The 24,355-nt window shown below is 35.5% G+C and overlaps 2 protein-coding genes across 50 annotated transcripts in view; one reads left to right on the forward strand and one right to left on the reverse strand.

Annotated features, from left to right (window-relative positions):
* gje1a (gap junction protein epsilon 1a) overlaps positions 1–24,355 on the forward strand; it is a 372,471-nt gene that overhangs the window by 338,358 nt on the left and 9,758 nt on the right. For 9 of the 49 annotated variants that reach the window (XM_087296750.1, XM_087296739.1, XM_087296748.1 and 6 more), the window contains one exon: positions 16,074–16,191. The exons of 30 other annotated variants lie outside the window; for them this stretch is intronic. The gene's annotated coding sequence lies outside the window, so the exon portion shown is untranslated. Of the gene's footprint in view, positions 1–1,202; positions 2,519–13,712; positions 13,828–16,073; positions 16,192–24,355 lie in introns of those variants that run through there. 10 more of the 49 variants (XM_087296745.1, XM_087296744.1, XM_087296763.1 and 7 more) reach the window with 5 other exon arrangements.
* On the reverse strand, positions 576–22,708 carry nmbr (neuromedin B receptor). Its single transcript, XM_087298551.1, has 3 exons — positions 22,161–22,708; positions 10,303–10,648; positions 576–1,630 (listed from the first exon to the last, which is right to left on the reverse strand). Exons 1-3 carry the CDS (start codon positions 22,547–22,549, stop codon positions 1,247–1,249), a joined length of 1,119 nt encoding a protein of 372 aa, XP_087154677.1. The 5' UTR covers positions 22,550–22,708; the 3' UTR covers positions 576–1,246.

A 24,355-nucleotide genomic window follows, 5' to 3' on the forward strand; every position in this document is an offset into this window, starting at 1 on the left:
TAATAAAAAAAATTATTATTAAAAAATTATATATATTATATCATTATAAATAAAGATGTATTATAGCCCATACATATTAACTTGCTATTATTTCCTATATATATATATATATAAACCTGTCCAATTTAAGTCATTTATAAATCTCTGAAAAATGTTTTAACAAGACCAGCAAACGAGTATCTGCTACATTAACTGTGTCAGATAAGTAATGACTGATCATCTATGATGACTGATTAAAAAAAAATAATAATAATAACTGTTCCGTGTATTTTATTGAATGGCAAATGGAAACAATGTTCCCTATCCGCTGGTCTCGATCGCCATATTTGTGAAATAGTGTACACTGTTGTTTATTGGGTACACTATTCATTAACAATATATATAAAAATATACTGATGACAATGTCCGAGAAGACATTAATAAAATGAACATCCGTCATAACCATATATTTGCCTAGATTGTGTGTGCTGGATTGTGTGTGCCTGAAACGTGTGTGGGTCTGCGGGTCTGCAGCTGGATATTATTGGAAGATCTTGGCATTCTTATGACCCATATGTGGGACGCTATAGGAGCACTTGCCCTGAGAAAATGATATTCACGTTGAATCCTAATCTATTTATGCAAAAATTAATCTAATCACCACGGTTTACCCTTGAGTATGAGACCTGTCTATTCTATCGATAGACATTAACCTTCACAGGAAAGAGCTCCTAGATTGAATATACTGTGAATATATTGTCTTCTTCTGTAACATAGAATACGATGTAAATGACATAAATGGTATCCCTATAATACTCTTGTGAAATCAAGATATCTTTACCAAACATTCATTGCCTGTATTAAGTGCACTTTCCATCAGTTAAAGTAGATTTTTCATCATTTGACTGCATAATAAAGAAAATATGAGCTGAAAATCAAACATTATGCAATAACAGTCCGATATTTTAGACACATCTGATATTTTAAATAAGCAGAAATTGTGCTTTGTTTGATGTGAAATAAAATTAGGGCCGGATATCCACTCCTTTTCAGATTACAATAAGCATAATGTTTTGGGTGGGGACGCTAAATTCATTCTTCGGCTCAAGCAATGCTGCATCCGTTGAAAAAAAAAAAAGAAACACACATGCAATATTTACAGTAATCAAAACAAACAGTCATCCTTTTGTATTCCCTTCAATAAGCGCTTGTTTTATTTCCAGTTACCAACCCAAACGTGTGTCACCAACCCTTTTCTGAACAGATGCTAAATGCAGACTCCTTGTTTTTGGCCATGGCCGTTGGCGACGGCAGGTGTGCTCTTCCGGATGGAGGTCATGCGGATGGCAGAGGTGCTCTGGAGGTAGCTAGTGTTGCGCTCTTGGTATTTGCGTTGTCTACACAGCAGCTGGTTGTTGAAGTGGCGTCGGAAGCTCTCGCTCAGCAGATACAAGGCAAACGGGTTGACGCAGGAGCTGGAGAAGCTCAGCACGCGTGCCACAAGCGTGATGATGAGGTGTGACAGCGAGGAGTCGATCTGCCGATAGTTGAATGAGCGGTACATGTAGAGAACGTGGTTGGGGAACCAGCACAGGGCAAAGAGGCCCACGAATACCAGAACAATCTTGGCCAGACGCTTCCTCGTTTCCGTCTGAGAAGAGAAAAAAAAAGAGAGAGAAAGAAAACTCAATAGGTGCATTTTAGTTGAGAAAAAAAGTCAATAAACATGCATGCAAGTTCAGGAGCACATACTCTTTAGCAGTGTTTCCCTACTTTGCTCCTAGAGGCGCACCAACAGTACATATATTGGATGTGTCCCTTATCTGATTCATTAACTTCAGGTTTTGGAGTCTCTTCTGATGTTCTTATGAGTTGATTTAGGTGTGTTTAATTAGGGAGAGGTTGAAATTGTTTACTGTTGGTTTACCTTCAGGAATAGCTTTGTGAAACACTGCCCTTTAGAATGAGGTTGTACTTGGTAATTGATTGTTGTCAGTTGCTGGAATTAAGTTTTATAAGGAATAAAATTTAGTTCTTGTAGTTCTTATGTTTTTTTCTACATGTTTTGGCTGTTTATTTAATTGACAATTGTCTTTTGGGTGCCTCAAAAGTCTAACTTTTAAAAATCTGTCTCAAAGAGCACATTCGTGAGCCTGTACCATGACTTTTTTTATATATACAGTGCTCAACATATACAAACCTCTCATTTAAATCAATATTTTCTATAGGATGCTTTACTATATGTTTGTGCACATACATTAGTTTAGCCATTACTGAAGCCAAATCTGGAGCTCATCTAACAAAATACCTTACAATAGTGGTTTAAAAATGTGTAGCCCAAATTTATATGTTACAGAAAAATATTAAATAACATTTTCAAAAATAGCAAAAATCATAAGAAACAAAAATAAATACAATTTTGTTGAAATGTTTTAGTTTGTACTTTTTATGCAATATTTTGCATGAATTTAAATGTATTATCTTTCCATTTTAAAGATGTTCTGTGATTAAAATATTATTTTAATAAATATATCTGTTTAATACGTCTGTTTTGTTCAAATGCACCAACATATATTACCTTGAGAAATGGATAAAAATATTTATTTTCAAAATGGGGTGTACTCATATGCGCTGAGCACTGTGAAGTATTATGTTGCATCGGTATATTTTTGGCAAGAACCAAAAATACATTGTATGGGTCAAAATAATTGGTTTTCTTTCATGCCAAAAATCATTGGAATATTAATTAAGCATGATTAAATGTCCTACTGTTATTATATCAATGCTATTTTTGATAAGTCATAAGCACTTTACTTGGGTCACTTTAAAGGTAATTTTCTCAGTATTTGTTTTCTAACCCTCAGATTCCACATATTTTAAAAGTTGTATCTCTGCTAAAAATTGTCATATCTTAACAGTATAGGTAAGTATAAGTATAGGTAAGTATAAGTATACAAAAAAAAAAAAATCTTATTTATTTGGCATCTGAAGATAAAAATTACACTTAAAAGAGTTTTGGGGTCCAGATTCACTTTTTTATCATTAATATAGTTATTTTTTTCCATGTAAACTACAAAAAAAACTTGATTTTGTGAATAATTGTGATGACCTGCATTGGTATTACTAGAGTTTCTTTACAATGTGCCATTGCCAAATACTGGCCAGGCATCCATAATACAGCATTTTTGGTGTTTTCCTTAAACTTGTGGTTATGTACTACCTACCATTTCATTTCAGCTTAAATGGATAGTTCATTTAAAATTTAAAATCATCTCTCTATTTATTCACCCTCATGTGGTTTTAAATCTATATAAGTTTCTTTTTTTATGTGTGTGTAAAACACAAAAGAAGAGTTTTTGATCATTGCTGGTTGTTGGTACCTGTCAACTTACATAGGAGGAGAAAAAATACTATGGAAGTCAGTGGGTCTCAGAAACAAGCAGATTCAGAACTATTTTGTGTTCAACTCAAATAGGTTTTGCACAAGTGAAGGCGGAGTAAATGATTTGACAGTATTTTCTTTTTTGGGTATATCATCCATTTAAACCACCACAGTCAAATTATGTTTCATATATATTAAAAAGGCACCTATTGAAAATAATATTAAGTATTTTTGTAGTATTATAAATGACTTTATTTTTGGTTTTGATCAATTATATGCATCCTTGATAAATAGAAGTATTATAGTAGAAATTGTGAAGTTTGTTTTCTCAAATCCTAAATCAATAAAAACGAAATCCTAAAAACTCTTTGTCATCAGAGTAACAAATAACATTTTAAAAAATATATTTACAAAAAAAAGGTGCTTGTTTTGAATTGTTAAAAATAGTTCACAATATTGCTGTTTCAAAGTTATCTTTGGTTCTTTGGATTTGCCAGTCATTGGTAAGTAGTTTCAGTAAATGTATTTTATTTTAAGCATTTATTTGCAATAAAAATGACAGTTATGAATAAAAGACTTCTTTAAACAGCATTTAATAATATGAACTTGTGCCCGCAAGTGTATTTACTTTAAATATATCTTATGTATTCAACAGAAAAAAAAAAATCACAAAGACTGGAATGACGTGAGGGTGAGGAATTACTGAAATGTATTTCTTGTTATTTTTAAATCAGACGGTTCCTGAGATCTTTGCCATGATGTCAGTAAATAACATTGTAGTAGATATTTTTCAGGACACTTCTATACAGCTTAATGTGACATTTAGCTTAATTAGCTTATTAGGGTCTAATATTTTTGTCATTAAAATGTTTTTTTTTTTTTTTATATATAAAAACTGCTTTTATTCTAGCCAAAATAAAACAAATAAGACTTTCTCCAGAAGAATAAATATTATCAGACATACTGTGAAAATTTCCTTGCTCTGTTAAAGATCATTTTGGAAATATTTTAAAAAGAAAAAAATTTGAAGGAGGCTAATAATTCTCACTTCAACTGTATGTACAGTGCAACACAAAAGATGTGTCTAATACTGTTCAGAGAAAGGAATGATAGATGGATGAGCAAAACCATGTTATTTAGTCTCATAAAATGCATAATTACTCATAACCAAGGGAGATAAGACCTGCTGTAATCTTCACCCAGGATGATATACTGTGTTATCAAGGGCAAGAGGGAGCAGAGGATGTTTGCTGCCTTGAAACAGCTGCTAAAAGAGAATATTAACAAGAATATCTGTCATCCTTAAGGACCCCTGGCACAATGGTTAACTGATGATTCACAGCCTAGTGAAAGATTAAGTATCCTGTCTCTAAAAATCTATCAAGGGAGCATTTCATGAATGGTGTTCCTCAGTTCAGCAGAGTCTCATTTGATGCTTTCTCTTTAAATGTTTACAGTTTGGCTCTCTGAGAAAGATTCTGGTCTTAGATCAGTGTTAAAGGGCCATAACATTTAGAACAGCTGTTACTGCTAATTGAAATTTTAATAGTAAATGATGAGTTAGGGTTCTGTTTTGTTCTGAAGTATGAAGGCCTATCTTCAGTTCCTGAGTTTCAGTGGAATCATGAAAAGGATACAATACAATACTTCCTGTGGTATTTCATAGCCTACGTCCACTTTTAAAGGGGTAGGTTCACCCAAAAATGTCAACTTTAGCCATGATTTGCTCACATTTTTTAAACAAAGATTAAGATATTTTGAAGAAAATTGCAAAGTAGCAGCCATTGACTTCCATATATATATTTTTTTTGTTCCAGTGCTATAGATGTCAATGGAAACTTGTTTTGTGAAAAAGGAAATACATACAAGTTTAGAATAATGGTGGATGGATGAGTAGATCCCTCCCCAAAAAATGTGTAAAGCGCTTTGAGTACCCAGAAAAGTGCTATGTAAATGTAAAGAATTTTCATTATTATTATAAAGCAATTTAAGTATATTGGGTGTAAATTTTCAAATATTATTATTCATTGCTTTACACTGTAAAAAGCAATTATATAACTTTGAAGTGAGTAAACCTCATTCTTTGATTTATTTTCTACACAGCAGAATGAACCGCCAACTATTCCGGCATATGTTTTACACAGTGAATGCCCTTCCAGCCACAACCCAATATTGGGAAACACCCATACACTCTCATTCATACGTGCTAGCCACTGAGCCACCATACCGCCATGAATAAACCTGCTGCCCTAAAATATTAAAGAGGCCCTATTATGGGTTTTTGAAAATGACCTTCCATGTAGTGTGTAGCACAGCTCTAAATGAAGTGAGTTATCCAGCTAAGGCTTAAATCTGAAAGTGTGCCGTGTTTAAAACTTTTGATTAATCTACAAAAGACGACTCATCATATTTCAAATTAATTGTCTTGATAATGAGTCTTTAGCCATTCCGGCGTGATGTGGATAGAGAACTTAAGCCCTGCCCATTTGTTGTGCGCACAAACCCCTGGCCTCGCCCACAAACACAGTAGCAATGAAGAAGAACTCTGTAGCATTACTGGAATTTTCCGGGAGAAATAACAAAACGGGAGGGTGTCGGGAGATGGGTCTGAAATATGGGAGACTTTCGGTAAAAAGGAGAGTGTTGGCAGGTATGCTCACACATACACTCTGCACTCACTACTTCAATATTGTTGATAAGCTGTGGTGGGCATTTCTCTCCATCTTGCACTAAATGCACTTAACCAATTGCAACAGACTTCAGTCCAAACAGCGCAGACAATTTTGAACTTTTTGATTTAGTGGCCAATTCGGATGAATTCATACGATATAATTCGTACAATTTAGTACGATTTGCTCATCCCCCAATGATGGTTGGGTCAAGGGATGGGGTTAGGAGCCACGCCTCCTTTTTAAATTAGTAAAATTTCGTATGACTGAACTCGAATCGTACAAATTAGCCACTAAACTGGCAAAAGGTAAAATGCTTACGTTTTCTAGTGAGATCAGGCTGTTTCTACTGGATAAATAGACGGACAGACTGTCTCCAAAATCTGCACTCAGTACAATTGCTCACTATACACACTATAAACATTATCTGGAAACCAGAGCCAAAGTATACAATCGTGTCCATTCAAAATCATTAATGTTAATAGCAGCTCCTTAATGTTCACAATTATCTACCTTTAACGAGACTAAGTTTAGGATTATGAGAGGAACTTTAGGAAGTTTCCATTTAAAAGGCTGAAACAACTATTTTTATCTAATAATCTTGCTTTACAACAAAATTTATATGCGTTAGTTTGACTGAATGAGGTGTGAGAGAACAATGCTATCTTTTGTCCAACATTTGTAGCTTTTGTCAGAGCTCTTTTCCCTGCTGATTATTTCAGTGTTAATTTTCCACTGTAACAACATTAAAAAGACAACATATGCTTTTTATTTGCTGAATGATATCCTGCTATAATGTAGTTTAATGTACCTCAGTCTCCATTTCTCTTTCCAGGTTTGTTTTTTACACTAATGCTTTAAAATGTTTACTGTGTGAAACATTTCCAATGACAGAAATACCTGAGTAACACTTTTCTTTATTACAACAACTTACACTCTCTGACAAAAGTCTTGTTTCTCATCCATGTTTTAGGAACAACAAATAATAACTTGACTTCTAGTTGATCATTTGGTAACAGAAGTGGCTTATGTGAAAGGCAAAGGCCTCTAGATTACTCTTATATTACCAAAATAAAATATGATCATGCCTTGATTTTTTTCATTATTTAATTAGGACAGTAAGGTCTGACTTTGCCTAGACAATAGTCTTGTCACTTAACAGAAAGAATGTACAGTATAGAATATAAAGTCATGGTGCAGTGGAAAAAGAATTAATAATGTATATGACTCCTATAAGCTTGGAGGACTGCATCTATACATCTCTGCAATGACTCAAATAACTTATAATAAAGTCATCTGGAATGGCAAAGAAAGAAATCTTGCAGGACTTGCAGGAGTTTTGTCAGATAGTATGTTACATAATATATTCCTACAGTTGCAATCAAAATAATTAGCTCTCCTGAAATGTATTTTCTAAAAATCTAAAAAACATGCCATTTCTAAAAAGTGCCATTTAATGTAGAGAAGATTTTTTTCCAACACATTTTTAAACCCATTTTGTGTTCTAATCATTTCTTTTTCATGATGCCGATATTTTAGTAGTTATTTTGCAAGAACCTAGTATTCAGATGAATGTGCAATAAAAAGCTCAACTAGGTTCATTTGGTTTACTAGGAAATTTAAGCTTAAAGGGCCATGAAACCCCCTCGTTTCAGCAGGGTGTTTTCACACCTCTACTTTGGAAAAAGTCAGAAAAGTGGGCGTGTCCAGCTCTGTTTAGGGGGGAGTGTTGGAGGAACTAAAGTGGGAGGGTGTGGGAGTGTCTATTTAGGCGCGCGAGTTTCAGAGTCAAAATACACACACAGGAGAAAGTGATGGTGTTTAACCTACATGGACATCTGTAGTCGAATTATTTGCCAAATTATTAAATGTTGGACTTTAACTGCAGTTTGGCTCTTTGATTCAGGGAATTCATTCATTCCCCTCGCGACAAACAAGATATTTGATTCGAGGAACTGCTCTAAGCGTGTATTTTAAATGCAATGTTTGATACCGCACGGCGAATGAGAGAAAAAAACCCTCCGTATTTCCCGGAAACTTAGATGCACACGGCAGGTAGTGTCAGAAAGCCATGTGTGTTATTCCGGTCACAAAATACGGTAAAAACCCTACACAAGTTTAAAGTTTGGTTGTGGTGCTAACATGTTTACACTCGGTGCAATAGTTAACTTAGTTCGATACGAACAAACTGAATAAACAAAGAGCACTGGTCGCTCACTTACCAAATCTGTAGAGACAGGACAATCACCAGCAACTAGAGCCGCATCTTTATGAAGAGAATACTACAAGCGAATCCTGATCTCAGCGTTTGCAGATGAGAACAGCTCTCAGGTAAACAATAATCCTCCTTAGACACGTAAGTTATTGTTGTCGAGCGTCGCGTACACTGCTAATCCACACGTGACTCCAGATGAGCTCTCACAGAGAGAAAATGAAAACAAAACTTAACGGCAGCAAACTATAAAAGCAACACTTCACGCTTGTTTTGCCAACACAATGTGGCGTCTCTGTCCTGTAAACACTGTGACACTAATGAATATTAATGAAGTTGCACAATAGAGCGCGCTGATTGGTTTGAACCAAGCCTTACTCATGCATTAATGCATCACACTGTAAGACGTAATAAGACACACTCTGGCACAGACGCCCAGTCTGCATGCTGGAATACAGGCTATTATGTCATGACCATGACGCAGCTTCAAAAATTCGTTTCAAACCGGAAGTACGAATTTGCTTGAAATAACGCAAAAACAACCAATTTACACTTTTTAGTGAAATATAGGTGTCCTAATAGTGTTTTTAGCACACTGAAAAAAGTGTTGCATGCAGAACTGTTGCAAACAATTTATTTGTGTTGAATTTAAACAATCAAATTAAATTGAATAATGTTCAACTTAATTTGTTTGTTTAAATTCAACGCAATTAAATTGTTTACAACCACTTAACGTAAAAAAATTGAGTAAATCCAAGGAATTATCTTTGAATAATTTTTTTCAGTGCAGTGTGGGACACATATACGACTGTCAACAGCTCAAAAAATGTGTTTTGGTGTTTCGTGAGGCAAGTCAATGGACAATATTGCTTTGTTCTGTCCTGTTTAGTGTGGTAAACTGTGGTAGCATCTTTTATTTAGGCAGAATCATTTAAAGGGTCAATTACTTTATTGATTTAGGCACTGAAACCAAAAAGTATTGGCTCGTTCTCTCTGCGTTCGCTTGACTTTTGTCCACTCCGGCGGCTCATAGTAGACACGTTGGACGCTGTCGAAACAAAACAATCTACCATGCTTTGATTGGATGTCGTGCCGAATGCGCGCATGCTTTCTGTCACACAGACACGCACACATAAACAGAGAGAGAGAGAGAGGGAGCGGTCCATGTCAACATACTTGGGCTTTTTCATGAGTCACGAGTCATTTATGTTCAAGTCCAAGTTGAGTTGCAGGTCTTTTTACATTTTGTCAAGTTGAGTCTAAAGTCATCAAATTCATGACTCGAGTCTAAGTCACATGACTCGAGTCCACACCTCTGGCGTGAACTAAGCTGTTGAATGGTCAGCGTATGAGGCGGCTAGGCCAACCTAGCTTTAAGTTTGATTAAATTATTTGCTAATCAGTTGCACATTATGTCGTGAATCTACCCCTGTAATGCATACTGCAGTCCTTTTTTTTCTGGCTTTCTTGAATATCTCACCTGTTAGCCAAAAATGACTAATTATTTCCCTGGGAATGTCTGACACCAGCACATACATATTGTATTAGATGTGCCAGGCACGGAAGCTTGACAGGTGTAACAACAGTAACTAAGAATGGCGGGGCTTATCGAAGGGTCAATTGGAACCTGTTATCTTAAATATATATATATATATATATATATATATATATATATATATATATATATATATATATATATATATATATATTATGTGTGTGTGTGTAAATCAGTTTTTTTAGTGTATATGGCTGCAGTAATGATCAAGATTGTCAAGGTTAATTATGATATACTTGAAAGTAATTTGTCACTTCATTGCACCTAGTTTTTTAAATGCTTATTGCATTAAAATAACACACAATCTTTTACAGTTGAACAGAAGCTACTCTCACAATTGACATACAGCATCATGCAGCGTAGAAAAAGAAGTGGATATCGTGATCCTTCCCATGATAGAAGGAAAATACACAACCGCCCGTGAAGAATTTGTTTTGACAAACACAGAAGATTGGCATTCATGCATGCAGTATAAGCTTTACGCTCATCCCCTGGAAGCTCTTACCTGTCTTTTTGAGTGCTCGCTAATCTCACCTGGCATATCGTGAGCACTCTTGATAAGTGTCCTGGCGATGTGGTAGTAGTAAACAGATATAATGCTCAGAGGGATGAGGAAGTAGACCAGGAATATCATAATGGAGTGAATCTTAGGATGCATCTCGTTGGACAGCGGATATGGCACGCAGGCGGTGAACGTCGTGTTCTTGTCTGGCATATGAACCACCTGTGAGAAAACCGCCTCAGGGATGGCCAGCAGCACCGAAACCACCCATATAGTGATAGCCTTCAAGCAGGTCCAGAACACCGCGCTGGACGACTGGATGTCCATGGGATTCACAATAGCTTTGTGTCTAAGAGAAACACATGTGAAGAATTATCAGCACACAGATTGCAATGCCTTTTATCCGAAGTGAGGATGGATGAAAGAGAAAATTGCCTTGTTTATCATCAATTTATCATCGCTTTGGGGGGAAAACGCTGTGGGTTCTTATCTGAAGTCAGATTTGATTCTGCGCTGACTGAGGTTTATGGATTGTTCACACCGGGACGCGTGCTTGTTTATACTAGATTTGTTATTAATGAAACAACAGTTTCGAGATTAGGCGTTTCATCTGTAACATCTCCATTTTTATTCAGCTTCACTGCACAACTGTTGCATGATAATAAAACTGCAGCTGTATTTTGTCATGCAGAGATACATCCTAATACATTTTACACAGGTTATATATGTGTATATATACTGCTAATTTAATTTAATATATTATTATTATTATTATTATTGTTATTATTATTATTATGACTCTCTGTGGTTGTTAAAAGTCCTTTAAAACAGAGTAAAACCCCAGCATTTTGGGCAAATTTGCCCCCTGCATGGCCTCTGTCAATCATGGCCTCCTAACCATTCCCATATCATAATTGGCTTCATCACTCTGTCTCCTCTCCACCAATCAGCTGGGGCCTCGTGTATCAACGCTTCGTACGCACAAAAACTTTGCATTTCCATTTAATAAATGTGCAAATAATATGTGATGCTCAAATGCACTTAACGTAATACACACACTTATTAATGATTCCTACTTGTCTTCCTCGTGATGAAGAGTAGGCTAAATCTGATATGTAATTGGGAACAAAGAAGAATAAGTTCATTAGACGTTAGTTTCGAACCGGGTTCATGATCAAACGTGTCAAAACATGTTGCCTTGTGCTTTACGAGCTACGCCACTCACGCTGCTGGTTGCAGCTCTCTTTATTTATGTTGTCTCTGTCAATCCAACGTTTATGGGTGGGAATCATTCAACTAGCTTATTCCAACAAGGTGTGCTATTTGCACTTAGCCTAAATAGACACTACAAAATTTTAAACCCTTTACATCGGACAATTTTTTTTTTTTATTCACTCACAGTACGATTTTCAGACCCTACTGCTTTAACCACGTCAGCTAAACTCTCGCACTCAATTTTTATTTCTTTTGCTAATAATTCTAGAGAACAAACTTGCAAATAACACAGTTTTTCTCTGGCCTACCTCCGAAAGGAGCACCTCCAATTCACATTCTGTTCAAAGTTTCTCTTTTTGCTTGCTTTTGCCAATACTTTTTAGTTTGGTTTTGCCAAAATAGAGTCATTATCATATTTATTAGGGAAGGAGGCAGGGAGGGGTTTTGCGCTCGTGCACGTGCACTCAGTCTCATGTTAAGTTGGATATGCAAAGAGAATATGCTGCCTACTGAATATTTTTTTACTGCCTACGCACACTTACAGCTTTGTGCACACACAATGTTTTAGTATGAATTCAACGCAAGTCTTCGTACATGAGGCCCCTGGTTTTTGGTGTGCGGTCTGGTGCGATTTGGTTGCCATTGTGTCATCCAGGTGGATGTTGCACACTGGTGGTGGATATGGAGATTCTCCAAAAAATGTGTAAAGCCTTTTGAATGTCCAGAAAAGCACTATATGAATGTAAGGAATTATTATTATTATTATTATTATTATTATTATTATTATTATTATTATTATTATTATTATTATTATTATTTATTCATTCATTTTCTTTTTAGCTCAGTATGAAAACACTCTTACATTTACAAAAAATACGCTATGGCCAATTTAGCATATTAAATTAACCTATAGCGCATGTCTTTGGACTGTGGGGGAAACCGAAACACCCGGAGGAAACCCACACGAACATGGGGAGAACATGCACACAGAAACGTCAAATGACCAAGCTGGGACTCAAACCAGCAACCTTCTTGCTGTGAGGCAATCATGCTACCCACTGCGGCATCATGATTGTTATTGTTATTATTTTTGTGTTTATTTTATTTTATTTTATTTTTTCTAAGAGGGAAAAAAAGACAGCTGACTGTGGTTACCATAGACTGTAAAATATATGGACGTAGTATCCGTGACGTCACCCATAGGTTTCTAAAGAGCGCAAAAGAAGCCACAAGTAGGCGTGGCCAACCGTCGCCATTTTGTTCGCGCGTCATCACACACACACGGCGGGATACCAAACAAGGGCAAAGAGGCGGAGAGTGAGCGGAGCTACAGACACCTGCTAGCATTTAGCTTGGACCTGGTTCAGACACACTTTGCTTTGGGAGAACGCTTAATACTTTATCACCTGTGACTCGTTTGTATTCTGACCACTTGTGCTTGGTTGTATACTATATCAATAAAGTGTTTTGAGCCACTAAACATTGTTCTTATGACGTTTTTCAACAGGAGGAAAATGCGAATTACTCCCAAACACTTCAGATATAGTCTGTGTTAGTTAATGTAAGACTATTGATGAAATCCAGCATAACACTGTATGACAACGCTTCAGATGACTGTTCTGGAGCCTACAGCTAATCAATTTGTCAGATTCTAAAGTGCATTACAGCTCTAAATATAAATTTAAACGATAAATGATCTTAAATAAAACAAATACATGTATAGAGATGGTATATAAGTATATAACTTTACTCACATGGGAAACGGAGGCCACGTGAATGGTTTGTGAGCTCAATTAAGTGCTCTCAGCATGCCATGCCATCCAGTAATTGTAGGAAACAAGTCCAAAAGGCAGTTGACTGTGTAAAGCCACATAAAACAACACAGAAATACGATAAATATGCCGAGTTCAGTGGCTAATCTGCCGGATTCAGCTGAGGTGACGTGACGGCGACCAACTAGACCTAGCTGTCACTCAAGTGGCCACTCCCTTAATTATGCAAACTTAATATAACTTAATACAAAGGAAACGGATGAGTTATAAAAAAATTCACCCCCCTCACAGTTGTCATGAAGGGTAATATTAGCTGTTTTAACCAAAATCTTTTTTTGTACCAGGCTGTAAACACCTTTTTTTCTGCTGTAAAGTTGGCCATTCTAACAGTGGGCTCAATTGAAATTTGCTCTGTTTTGGAGCCAGGGGCGGCCAGGACTAGCGGAATTTCGGATGAATTGCAGTTTCAGTTACTTCCGTATTGGCTTCCTGAGAGAGAGCGGGAGGTTGCCGCTTGGTGGTTACACTGTCAAAAATAAAGGTACAATATTTTTTTTTTAAAGTACAGTTTTGTTCCTTACAGCTTCTTAAAGGGACATATTAATACCTAAAAAGTACAATGTGCCTTACAGAACCTTAAAAGTACAGAAGTGTACTCTGAAGGTACTAATGTCCACCTCAATGGTACAAAAGTTGACGTTTTGAAAAGGTGGTGTCACAATGACAGATTTTGTATCTTTATTTTTGAATTTCTATGACATAGTTTGACATTTTTAGAAGGTGTATATTGTTACAATTTTTGTGCTGGACTATAGCTTTATGCTCCAAAATTACATATTCTGATATCTTATGTAAACTTCTGTTTTTAAGTGCTACATTTATATATATATATATATATATATATATATATATATATATATATATATATATATATATATATATATATATATATATATATATATATATATATATAAATGTATATGCTATATACTACATTATCTACATTATTGAAATTGTTGTTAGATATATATTATTAAAACAGCCCTTTTTAATTTTATTTTTATTCATATTTAATTGATCATCATCAATATTATTATTTATTAAATATTGCTTTAATGAAGTAACTTATTCATTCATTTTCGTTTTGGCTTAGTCTCTTTACTAATCTGGGGTTGACACAGCGGAATACACCGCCAACTTATCCAGCATATGTTCTACACAGTGGATGCCCTTCTGCAACACATCACTGGGAAACATCTATACACTTCCATGGGTTTGTCCATGGGAATAAAAACCTGCATATATAGCTAGCAACAACTATACAAGCCAGGAAAAAATACATACAAAGTTAAATAAAGAACAATAAAAAGGAAAAGAACTTTGGGGTGAGAAGTAACCTTTATAGGGTGACACAGTGGCTCAGTGTTTGCACTGTCGCCTCAAAGCCAGAAGGTCGCTGGTTTGAGTCTCGGCTGGGTCAGTTGGGATTTCTTTGTGGAGTTTGCATGTTCTCCCCGTGTTTACATGCATGGGTTTCCTCTGGGTGCTCCAGTGTCCCTCACAGTCCAAAAGCATTCAATGTAGGTGAATTATACAAATTAAATTGGCTGTAGTGTTTGTGTGTGAATGAGTGTGCATGGATGTTTCCCAGTACTGAGTTGCAGCTGGAAGGGCATTCCGCTGTGGCAACTCCTGATGAACAGAAAATGAATAAATGAACATAAGGCGGATTTTTGTCTCAACTATACCCATATAGAGTGCAGTTAAAACAGAATAATTTGAATCTAAAAACACACTAGTAAGTGAGTCACAGTTAATTATGACTAAGCTGATGGAAAATGAATGAATGAATCAATCAATCAATGAGTCATTGAATGAATCAATCAATGAATACACTTTAGTTTATCTAGTTATTTTTAAGACATTTTTTCAATGAATTCAGACTATACTTTGATTGTTTGGGAATTTACTCTGTTAATTCTTGCTGTAGTAGAACGTTCCAACAATGCAATATTTTTAGTTAACTATTTTGTCCGCTGTTAATGTGGCTTTTTGCCAAATTTTAAATATAACCTTCTTGGCTGCAGTTAGTGCAGTATGAAGTACTAAGTCAAGTTTAAGTTAAGATCATAATCACCATTCAATAAACAAATATTGGGGTATTTAGGAATAAAATTACAAAATTCTGAGATTCTCTGAATTTCTCTGAGAAACTCTGAGTTTAAAAAGACCTTATAAACAGTTTATTGGATTTCCAGCTGTTAACACTGCAAATTTCACAAATTCAGTTGATTTTCCCCTTAATATTAAATTAACTCTGCCAGTCTCATTTATTCATTTCAAATAAAATATTACAGATACATTACAAGATATCGCAATACAACATTTCCTACTGCTCTTAAACCTAAAATCCTTTCCAAAGGGAAACATCTGTGCTAAGTCTAAAACTACATGATCAAAGTCATAAATGATTCATCTCTAGGTTACTGTTTTTTTTCCCCTAAAAGAAAAGCTTTCCTGTAGGAAATCTGATATTTCCTGAGCAGATATTCCGCAGGAGCTGCAAAAACCTACAAACAGAATACTCAAAAACCCAATCGAGCAAATTCATGGTCGGAAAAATTGCTTGCTTTTGTTCCAAGGAAATTGTCTATTTTCTGCTATTGACAAACCGGTGCAGTCTGATCTATCCGACTCTGTCCTTTAGACATTCTGCTGGCATCATCTCTAAGGTAAATGGAAATGTTATATGACAGCCTCCTCACCCCGACTTCTCTCCTCCACCAGGTTTCACCGCCCCGGGCTTGCTTTCTTTTTCCCAATGAAAACAGACCAGCCTGCCTGAGGCGTGGGTTAGCCGGGCAGCGCAGCAATCACAGCTTGATTTCTCCATGAGTAAACAAGAGTGAGTCGAAAATACAGTACGAGCCGACTAACATGCAAATGAACTTGACTGTATTTCACGCATGACTGTGAGTGTTGAGTCAGTCCTAATCAGATTAAGCCTTCATAACAATTGTCTGTGTGATGATGATGATGCAATAATCTCCCAGCCAAAACACTAAGATCTGTCATTTTAGACTTAACTCCTCCGTCCAGGAGATTCATTACGGCAAGTGGCTGAACAATTGACTACATTTTGCATTGCGATTGTGGTTTTGGGGAATGGGAACTGTTAGCGCTACAGATCGATAGCAATAAATGGGAACTGCTCAGACCTTAGGGTGGTGGCATAATCAGAGTGACACAAATGAACTTTCAGGTGCTCCAAACAACGAACAGACAGAGCAACAAATCGGGCTAGGAAAGGTCATCACCTTTAGTCAGGGCCCTGAAGCACTGAGAAGACAGTGAGGGATAAGATAGAGTATGTAAAGGGAAGAGGGGATTGTTCATCTTCACCACAGATCCTTGAATACATTTTTAATACTCTTTTGTAGGCTTGCAGTCATGCCGATTGAATGTAGCTTGTTTTTAATGAGAAAACAGCTGTTAAAGGTGCTGTTTGTACGTTTTTAACTCTTCTAAAGCATAAAAATACCGTAATATGTTCGCAGATATTGAAGAAACATGTTAAGTGAACATTCTTGTTTATCTGTAAAACAATGCTGAAGTCAGTTATTCTGCTCTGAAAATGCTTGTTATGTGCTGGAACCACTTTATTTTGATTCTTTTTAACTTGCCCCCCTGCCACTTTAGCCAATTAGATTTCAGCACCCCAAGTTGCTTGGTGGAAAACCGCGTATTTCATTCATCATTTATAGGGCTCTCAAAGTATGCGTCCGTGACTAAAATATGACCTCTGGTGGACAGTAGCAGACTCCTAAATGAGACAGATTCAGAGTTCCAGATGAGGTTATTAATTAGCAAATAATATAAATATTACAAACGTAAACATTAGGTGAGCAGGTTACGTTGTAACTCAGGATCCTAACAAGCTACGAGATTTGTCTGTTTGCACCAGACGAAACACGACAGAAATTTAAGTAAGGCAATTCAGTAGCACAGAATATGCACTCCCTCATGAAATAATAAGGATTATAATTTAATTTATACATATTAAACATTTTTAGCATTATTAAATGTAGATACTGAATCACTGATGTGTGTTGATTTTGAGTCACTGTTCTAAAGTTTAATTTTAAATGGTTTATTTCATTTTCAAGATCCGGGGTGAACTTTCTGCTGCTGCTGTCAGTATTATGGCTATAAATGTCATGTAAAATGGCATTCAAACTCACATTATTAGCATTTAACACTGAATAAAGCACATGAGGTGTACCTGAGGTGATCGTTGTCAGTTTTCTGTTGTTCAGCTGCAAGAAATAGAACCCGTTTCTAATATATCAATTTAAGGTGTTGGTTAGGACACAAATTCATTTTAGTGTAAAAATATTCATTCTATCACGTGCCGTTGCTTTTATTTAGAACACGGTTTAAATCAGCCTTTAGACTCGATCATCAGACTGGCACCTGTTGGTCCTCAATCTGGCAACCTGCACTTGTGTTTGTTTTTATCCAGGTATGCAATACCTAATTCAACCACTGGGTGTCAAACTTACATACTGCATTTTTTATCATTATTTAAGATTTAAAGCACTGTAATCCAGACATTCTGCGGATACTCCTACTTTTCAGTTGGGGTTTTATGGAAAGAAATAATTGGGAATTACAGTCCCAATGTGTATGTATGTACAGTTCACAGCATAAATATGTTCACCCCCTTTTGAAAATGATTGTTTTCATCCATTTTTCAGTAAATATAAACAATACATTTTTGTTCATTTAAACATAATAGTTTTATTAGACAGTTCTATTAATTGAAATAAGAGTGTGGTCACCTAACATCTTAAAGATAATACATTTAAATTCTAAATTAAAAATGTCAACAAAATTGTATATTCTAATTTCTTTTCTCTAGATTTTCCCTCTTTATTAACCTTTTATTTCATAATTACGTGTAAACTTACAATTATTAATATGTACAATATATTACAAAATGTGTATCTACTAATTTTGGACCTTGTCTTTACAGGAAATGTTGACCCAAAAATAAATCATTTTCATTTGCTCTCCTCATCCTTGTTTCAAACCTTTATTAGATTCTATCTTCTGTTGAAAAGATCATTTAAAACATGTTTCAAACCTGTAACATTTGACCTTTTTTCCTACTATGGAAGTCAATAATTACAGGTTTTCAGCTTTCTTCAAAATAACTTCTTTTATATTAAACAGGGGTAGTAAGCACTGTTGTGTCAGAGCAAGAAGGTTGCTGGTTCGAGTCCCGGCTGGGCCAGTTGTCATTTCTGTGTGGAGTTTGCATGTTTCCCCATGATGGCATAAAGACATGCATTATAAGTGAACTGGATGAACTAAACTTGGCTGTAGTGTATAAGTGTGTGTGGTGTGTGAATGCGAGAGTGTATGGGTGTTTCACAGTAATTGGTTGTGGCTAATAGGGCATCCACTGCAAAAAAAAAAAAAAAAAGGCAGAAATAGTCGGCGATTCATTTCGCTGTGGCGACCTAAATAAATAAGGGAATAAGCCAAAGGGAAATGAATGAATGTACTTAACCGGCAAAATAATTTTACATTTACATTTACATTTACATTTAGTCATTTAGCAGACGCTTTTATCCAAAGCAACTTACAAATGAGGACAAGGAAGCAATTTACACAACCAAGAGCAACAATGAATAAGTGCTATAAGCAAGTTTCAGGTCTGTAAAGTCTAAGAAGGGGAAGTATTAGTAGTATTAGTATTTTTTACTAAAAAATTTGTATTTTTACTAAAAAATTTGTATTTTTTAATAATTTAAAGGTTTACAACTACCTGAGGTTAAAATGTTATTTTTGGTTGAACTATCCCTTTAAAGTTTACCTATGAATCAAAATCAACTTTTGGAATCTATGTGGACAGAACTGTGTGTAGTTATAGTGTCTATAGTCATATTGGACTGATATGAACACAAGTCACTCTCTCTCTATTCATTTCCTAATGTTAAATAGGATCCAAATCCCAGTGAATTTAAGATCCATTGCAACATTTTCCCCACCCAGCAAATTGATTGATAGGCGCATATTAACAAGTCTCCATAGTAGAGAAGATATGTGAAAACGTGCAAAAAAAACACCACAAAAACATCTGTCACTGACTGCTGTTTATCTGACACAGTGGCAGATTTAGGCATGGGCAATATTGGGGGATCGCCCAGGGTGTCATCTTGCTAATGGTGGCATGGAAACACTTACCCCCCACCCCCAACTGACCACCTACCCAAACCCCCATCCCACAAAACTACAAATGACTTCAGTCAACTAAAATATAATAAATTGAATCTCTCAAAATCTCAGCAGAGGATCATTAAGGAAATAGCACAAACAGCAGCCTTACTTTTTACCAACCTGTTTGCCCTTATTTATAGAGGAACCAAATACTCTCTGAATGGAGTAAATTTTACACTGGGGATATTGTTGTGTAGAGCGCCAGTTAAGCTTGTGACGGTACCAATCTGACATAAGGCAGGAGAAGCAGACATGCATGTAGGAACAGTGGGCCAGGAGAACCAGGTCATTTGCACTTAAAGGCACAGGCTATAAAAACAGTAACAATTTCCCTTTTCCTCAACCTTTATATTTTCAGCAGGGTATAAAAAAGGATCTGATGGGTGTTTTGAGCTGAAACTTTTCAGGCACATTTTGGAGACACCAAAGACTTATCTTACATTTTGTAAAAAGAGTAAAATAGACGGACTTTAAGTTATTTCGTTAGATATTTCGTTTTTGTTAGATTAGTCCCAGATGTGGCTTTGGTACTGACTAAACTAATGTGTATAAACTAATACATTATTGTATATCATTCTACACAGAATATTAATATAAAAGAGATATATGTGAGGGGTGTATTCATTTAGGCTGGGCACTGATTTGCCTGAATGAACTTTTTTTCTTATGCTCTTTAATGATGCCTCCGTTATTTACTGCAGCCTTGGTCCAATTTGCCTTGGTCCAAAATGCTGCATTTCACTCATAAAATTCACTGCGGTGAGAATAATAATTTCAGTGGTCTGACTTTCAGCCTTCAAAACTATTTTCATGTGTACAGAATGTATGAAAACACAATGGCTGATAAATCTTTCATTATCTGCCCAAGTCTTTGCTCACCTAACCTCATCACTCTGTGTAATGTCAGAGAAATGAGCTGCGTTTGCTATTGAGAGATATATCTGAGCTATGACTCAAATGTGATACTCGACCCCTTCAGGCTGTTTGCCAATAACTGTATAATATCTACAGCATCATGATTAATTCCTCTATATATATCAAAGAGATTTGCATTCGCTCTCAGCTACAGGTACATAATGAGGTGTGCATGTGTGAGTGTCTGTGTGTGTACTGGTTTATGTGGTTTACTAGGACCCAAATTAGGGTAATGACATGACCAAGGTGTTAAAATGTTGAGGTGGTTTATAAGGACATGCCTTTGTGTCTTGCAAATCATTACCATGATCTTCATTCATTTTCCTTCACCTTAGTCCCTTTATCAGGAGTCACCACAGAATGAACCGCCAACTTATCCAGCATACATTTAACGCAGTGAATGCCCTTCTAGCCACATCCTAGTACTAGAAAACACCCATACACCTTTGTGTTTTGCAAATCACTACCAGGATCTTCATTCATTCATTCATTCATTCAATTTCCTTCAGATTAGTCCCTTTATTTATCAGGTGTCGCCACAGCGTAATGAACCGCCAACTTATCCAGCATGTTTAACACAGCAGATGCTCTTCCAGCCCCAACCCAGTACTGGGAAACACCCATACATCTTTGTGTCATGCAAATGATTAATGTGATCTTCATTTATTCATTCATTTTCTTTTGGCTTAGTCCCTTTAGTTATCAGCAGTCACTACAGCGGAATGAACCGCTAACTTATAAAGCATATGGTTTACGCAGCAGATGCCTTTCCAGCCACAACCCGGTACTGGGAAACACCCATATACCTTTGTGTCTTGCAAGTAATTAACAGAATCTTCATCCATTCATTCATTTTCCTTCGGCTTAGTCGCTTTATTTATCAGGGGTCGCCACAGTAGAATGAACTGCAAGCTTATTCAGCATATGTTTTACGCAGCAGATGCCCTTCCAACTGCAACCCAGTACTGGGAAACACCCATACACTCTAACAGGATCTTTTTACAGGATACAAAATCATGGTCTGGTTTAGGGTAAGGGTAATATAAGTTTATGTTTATATATATATATATATATATAATTGTAAAAACAATCCATTAAAATCCATAAAAGATGTAAAATTACACAAATATACCGTAATTTTGGCAGAAAATGTCTGTAATTTAACGTCCCTTATTTTACAGTAATTTTTTTGTTATTTAACGGCCAAAAAAGGCATAAAATAACAGATTTGTTTAAGAATGTAAGTATTATTTCTTCTAAGCAACATTTTTTTAATTTCTAAAATTAGCATTTTCTCATGATCTTGTGTGTGTGATTACTAATTTCATGTTCATTCAAACAATGTGTTTTTTCGTTGTATTTAAAGTGAAATAACTGAATATAAATATGAGAGACTGTTCTTCTGAAAAGGCTCATTTTAGAAAAAAATTTCCGACAGCACTTAGACGTTTTTGCATCTGAACTCTTTCTTGAAAATAACCTATATTCTCTCTCGTTTGCTGCACTACTAGGGATCACAAATAATCTTTTAAGAAGACACACTTTCAAAGAACTGCTCTCTGCCAAAATGAGCACTTCAGTGGCACTGCTGCTGTTCCCTTCCACACGCTTAATTTCTGAGAATGCGATAGTGAATGTGACTGATTGTAGTTCATTCATGATTTTCTCGCTCACCTGTCCGCGCTCAGTGCCGTGAGAGTGAACACGGAGACTCCGACCGAGGTGAGCTGGATCACCGGGATCATCTTACAAGCCACCGTTCCGAAGATCCACTCCTCGTAGAAATACCTGAACGCGTCCACTGGCACACAAGTGACCAAAAGCAAAAGATCCCCCACAGCCAAGCTGGAGATGAAAATGTTTGGCACACTTCGCATTGCGCTTGTAGTAATAAATATTTTCACGAGAGTGATGTTTCCCAGTAAACCAACCGTGATGATAAGAATGTAGACCGACGGGATAACGCATTGAATGATGAAATGCACGGTTTCCCCTCCATCTGACGTCCAGTCCTCTGTGAAGTTCTCGTAGACTGCGGTATCCTCGGAGAAAGTATGATCCATATTTCGGTTTGGTGATTGGGAAAGCAAAAGAGATGAAAGGAAATAAAAAGTTTCAGCGCGTGTGAGGAGATCAATGAGAGAAAGAGAGATGCTGTCCGCCAAACTTAGTGCTGAAATGAGCGATGTCTTCAGCCACGTCCCCGAAAGTTGACTGGCTTCTTTGACAGGCAGGAACAACTAAAGGGGGAGTATATGTGGCAAACCGTTTTAACATTAGAGCTTTCACATCAAATAATAGTTGTTCATTTTAGTAATGCATATTTTTGGCTACAAATTCAATATAGTGCCTACAGTTGAATAAAGAAATATTATAATTGGTTTTTAAAACAATTTAAAACTGCTTTTATTCTAGCCAAAATAAAACAAATAAGACTTTCTCCTGAAAAAAATAAATAAATAAACAAAATTTTATATATATATATATATATATATATATATATATATATATATATATATATATATATATATATATATATATATATATATATCCTATATAATTCCTATATAATAATTCCTAATAGAATAGTAAAATTCCTTGTTCTGTTAATCATATAATAATATTAATAATAAAAAAAAAATATATATATATATATATATATATATATATATATATATATATATATATATATATATATATAAATTATAAAATCCCAGGAGGGCTAATAATTGTGCTTTCAACTGTATATAGTTTTATTAATGTAGTGCAGATCCGGGGAAATCCCCCAATAAATATCTAGAAGTATAAATTATACCTATAAACTATGTATAACATCGTTTTTTATCATATTTTGCATGGTGAGAGTTAAACAAATTCAGTTGTAATGTAACTAAATATTATTTAATACAATAAAATATGACATTATTATAAATAATGTAGTGCTTTGAATTGAATTAGAAACATTTTTTTAAGTATCCCACATATTTTGAAATAAAACTGTCTTGGATAAAAACACAATAAAGCCCTGGCTTGTTTTCATTGTGGTCCTCTCTGTTGAAAAAACAAAGTAGGCTGCAAACTCCTACTCCTACTCCTACTCCTAATTCCGAAAACAAACAGTACCTCCACAATTTAAAACAGGAACAAAATTATTCACAAACATATTTATTCATTCATTTATTCATTCATTTATTTTCTTTTCGGCTTAGTCCCTCTATTAATCAGGGGTCACCACAGTGGAAAGAACCGCCAACTTATCCAGCATATGTTTCATGCAGCAGATGCCCTTTCAGCTGCCACCCTATTTACAATATAATAACATATAAGTTAAAAAACCTCATCATCCACCATGCAAACTAATTATCCTCATCAAACAACCATCTTTTGATTGCTTTTTTTAAACCTCCTTAAGTCTTTTATTTCCTAGATCATTTTTGGTAATTTGTTCCACATTATTGCACTTGCATATAAAATTCCAGCAGTCCAACAGTCAAATGTATAAAAATATATTTATTGTTTTAGATGTAAATTAATTTAAAGAAAACTAATCATTTAAAATGTAGAGATTGCATTAATTTAAAATGTTGAAAAGAATAAGTGATATATTAAAAACAGCTACATAAATAAAAATTAAATAAAAGTTGAAAGGGTGCATTTCAGGACTTGGGCCCTTTGGCTGGAATTGCTAACGGCCCCAAAATCACTAAATCCGCCCCTGTTAATAAGATTCACAAAGTAACAGTAAGGTGTAAAAGGGGAACTGTGAAATGCAGAAATGCTAAAATAGTATGTTCTTATAAAAAATGCTCCAATTTTGGTTTTTTTAAGAAAATTATCTTACTAGTATTTATTAATTGCTTGTCACTAGG

This window comes from Danio rerio, chromosome 20 (genome assembly GCF_052040795.2).
Source record: "Danio rerio strain M-AB ecotype USA chromosome 20, GRCz13ab, whole genome shotgun sequence".
Classification (NCBI taxonomy): Eukaryota; Metazoa; Chordata; class Actinopteri; order Cypriniformes; family Danionidae; genus Danio; species Danio rerio.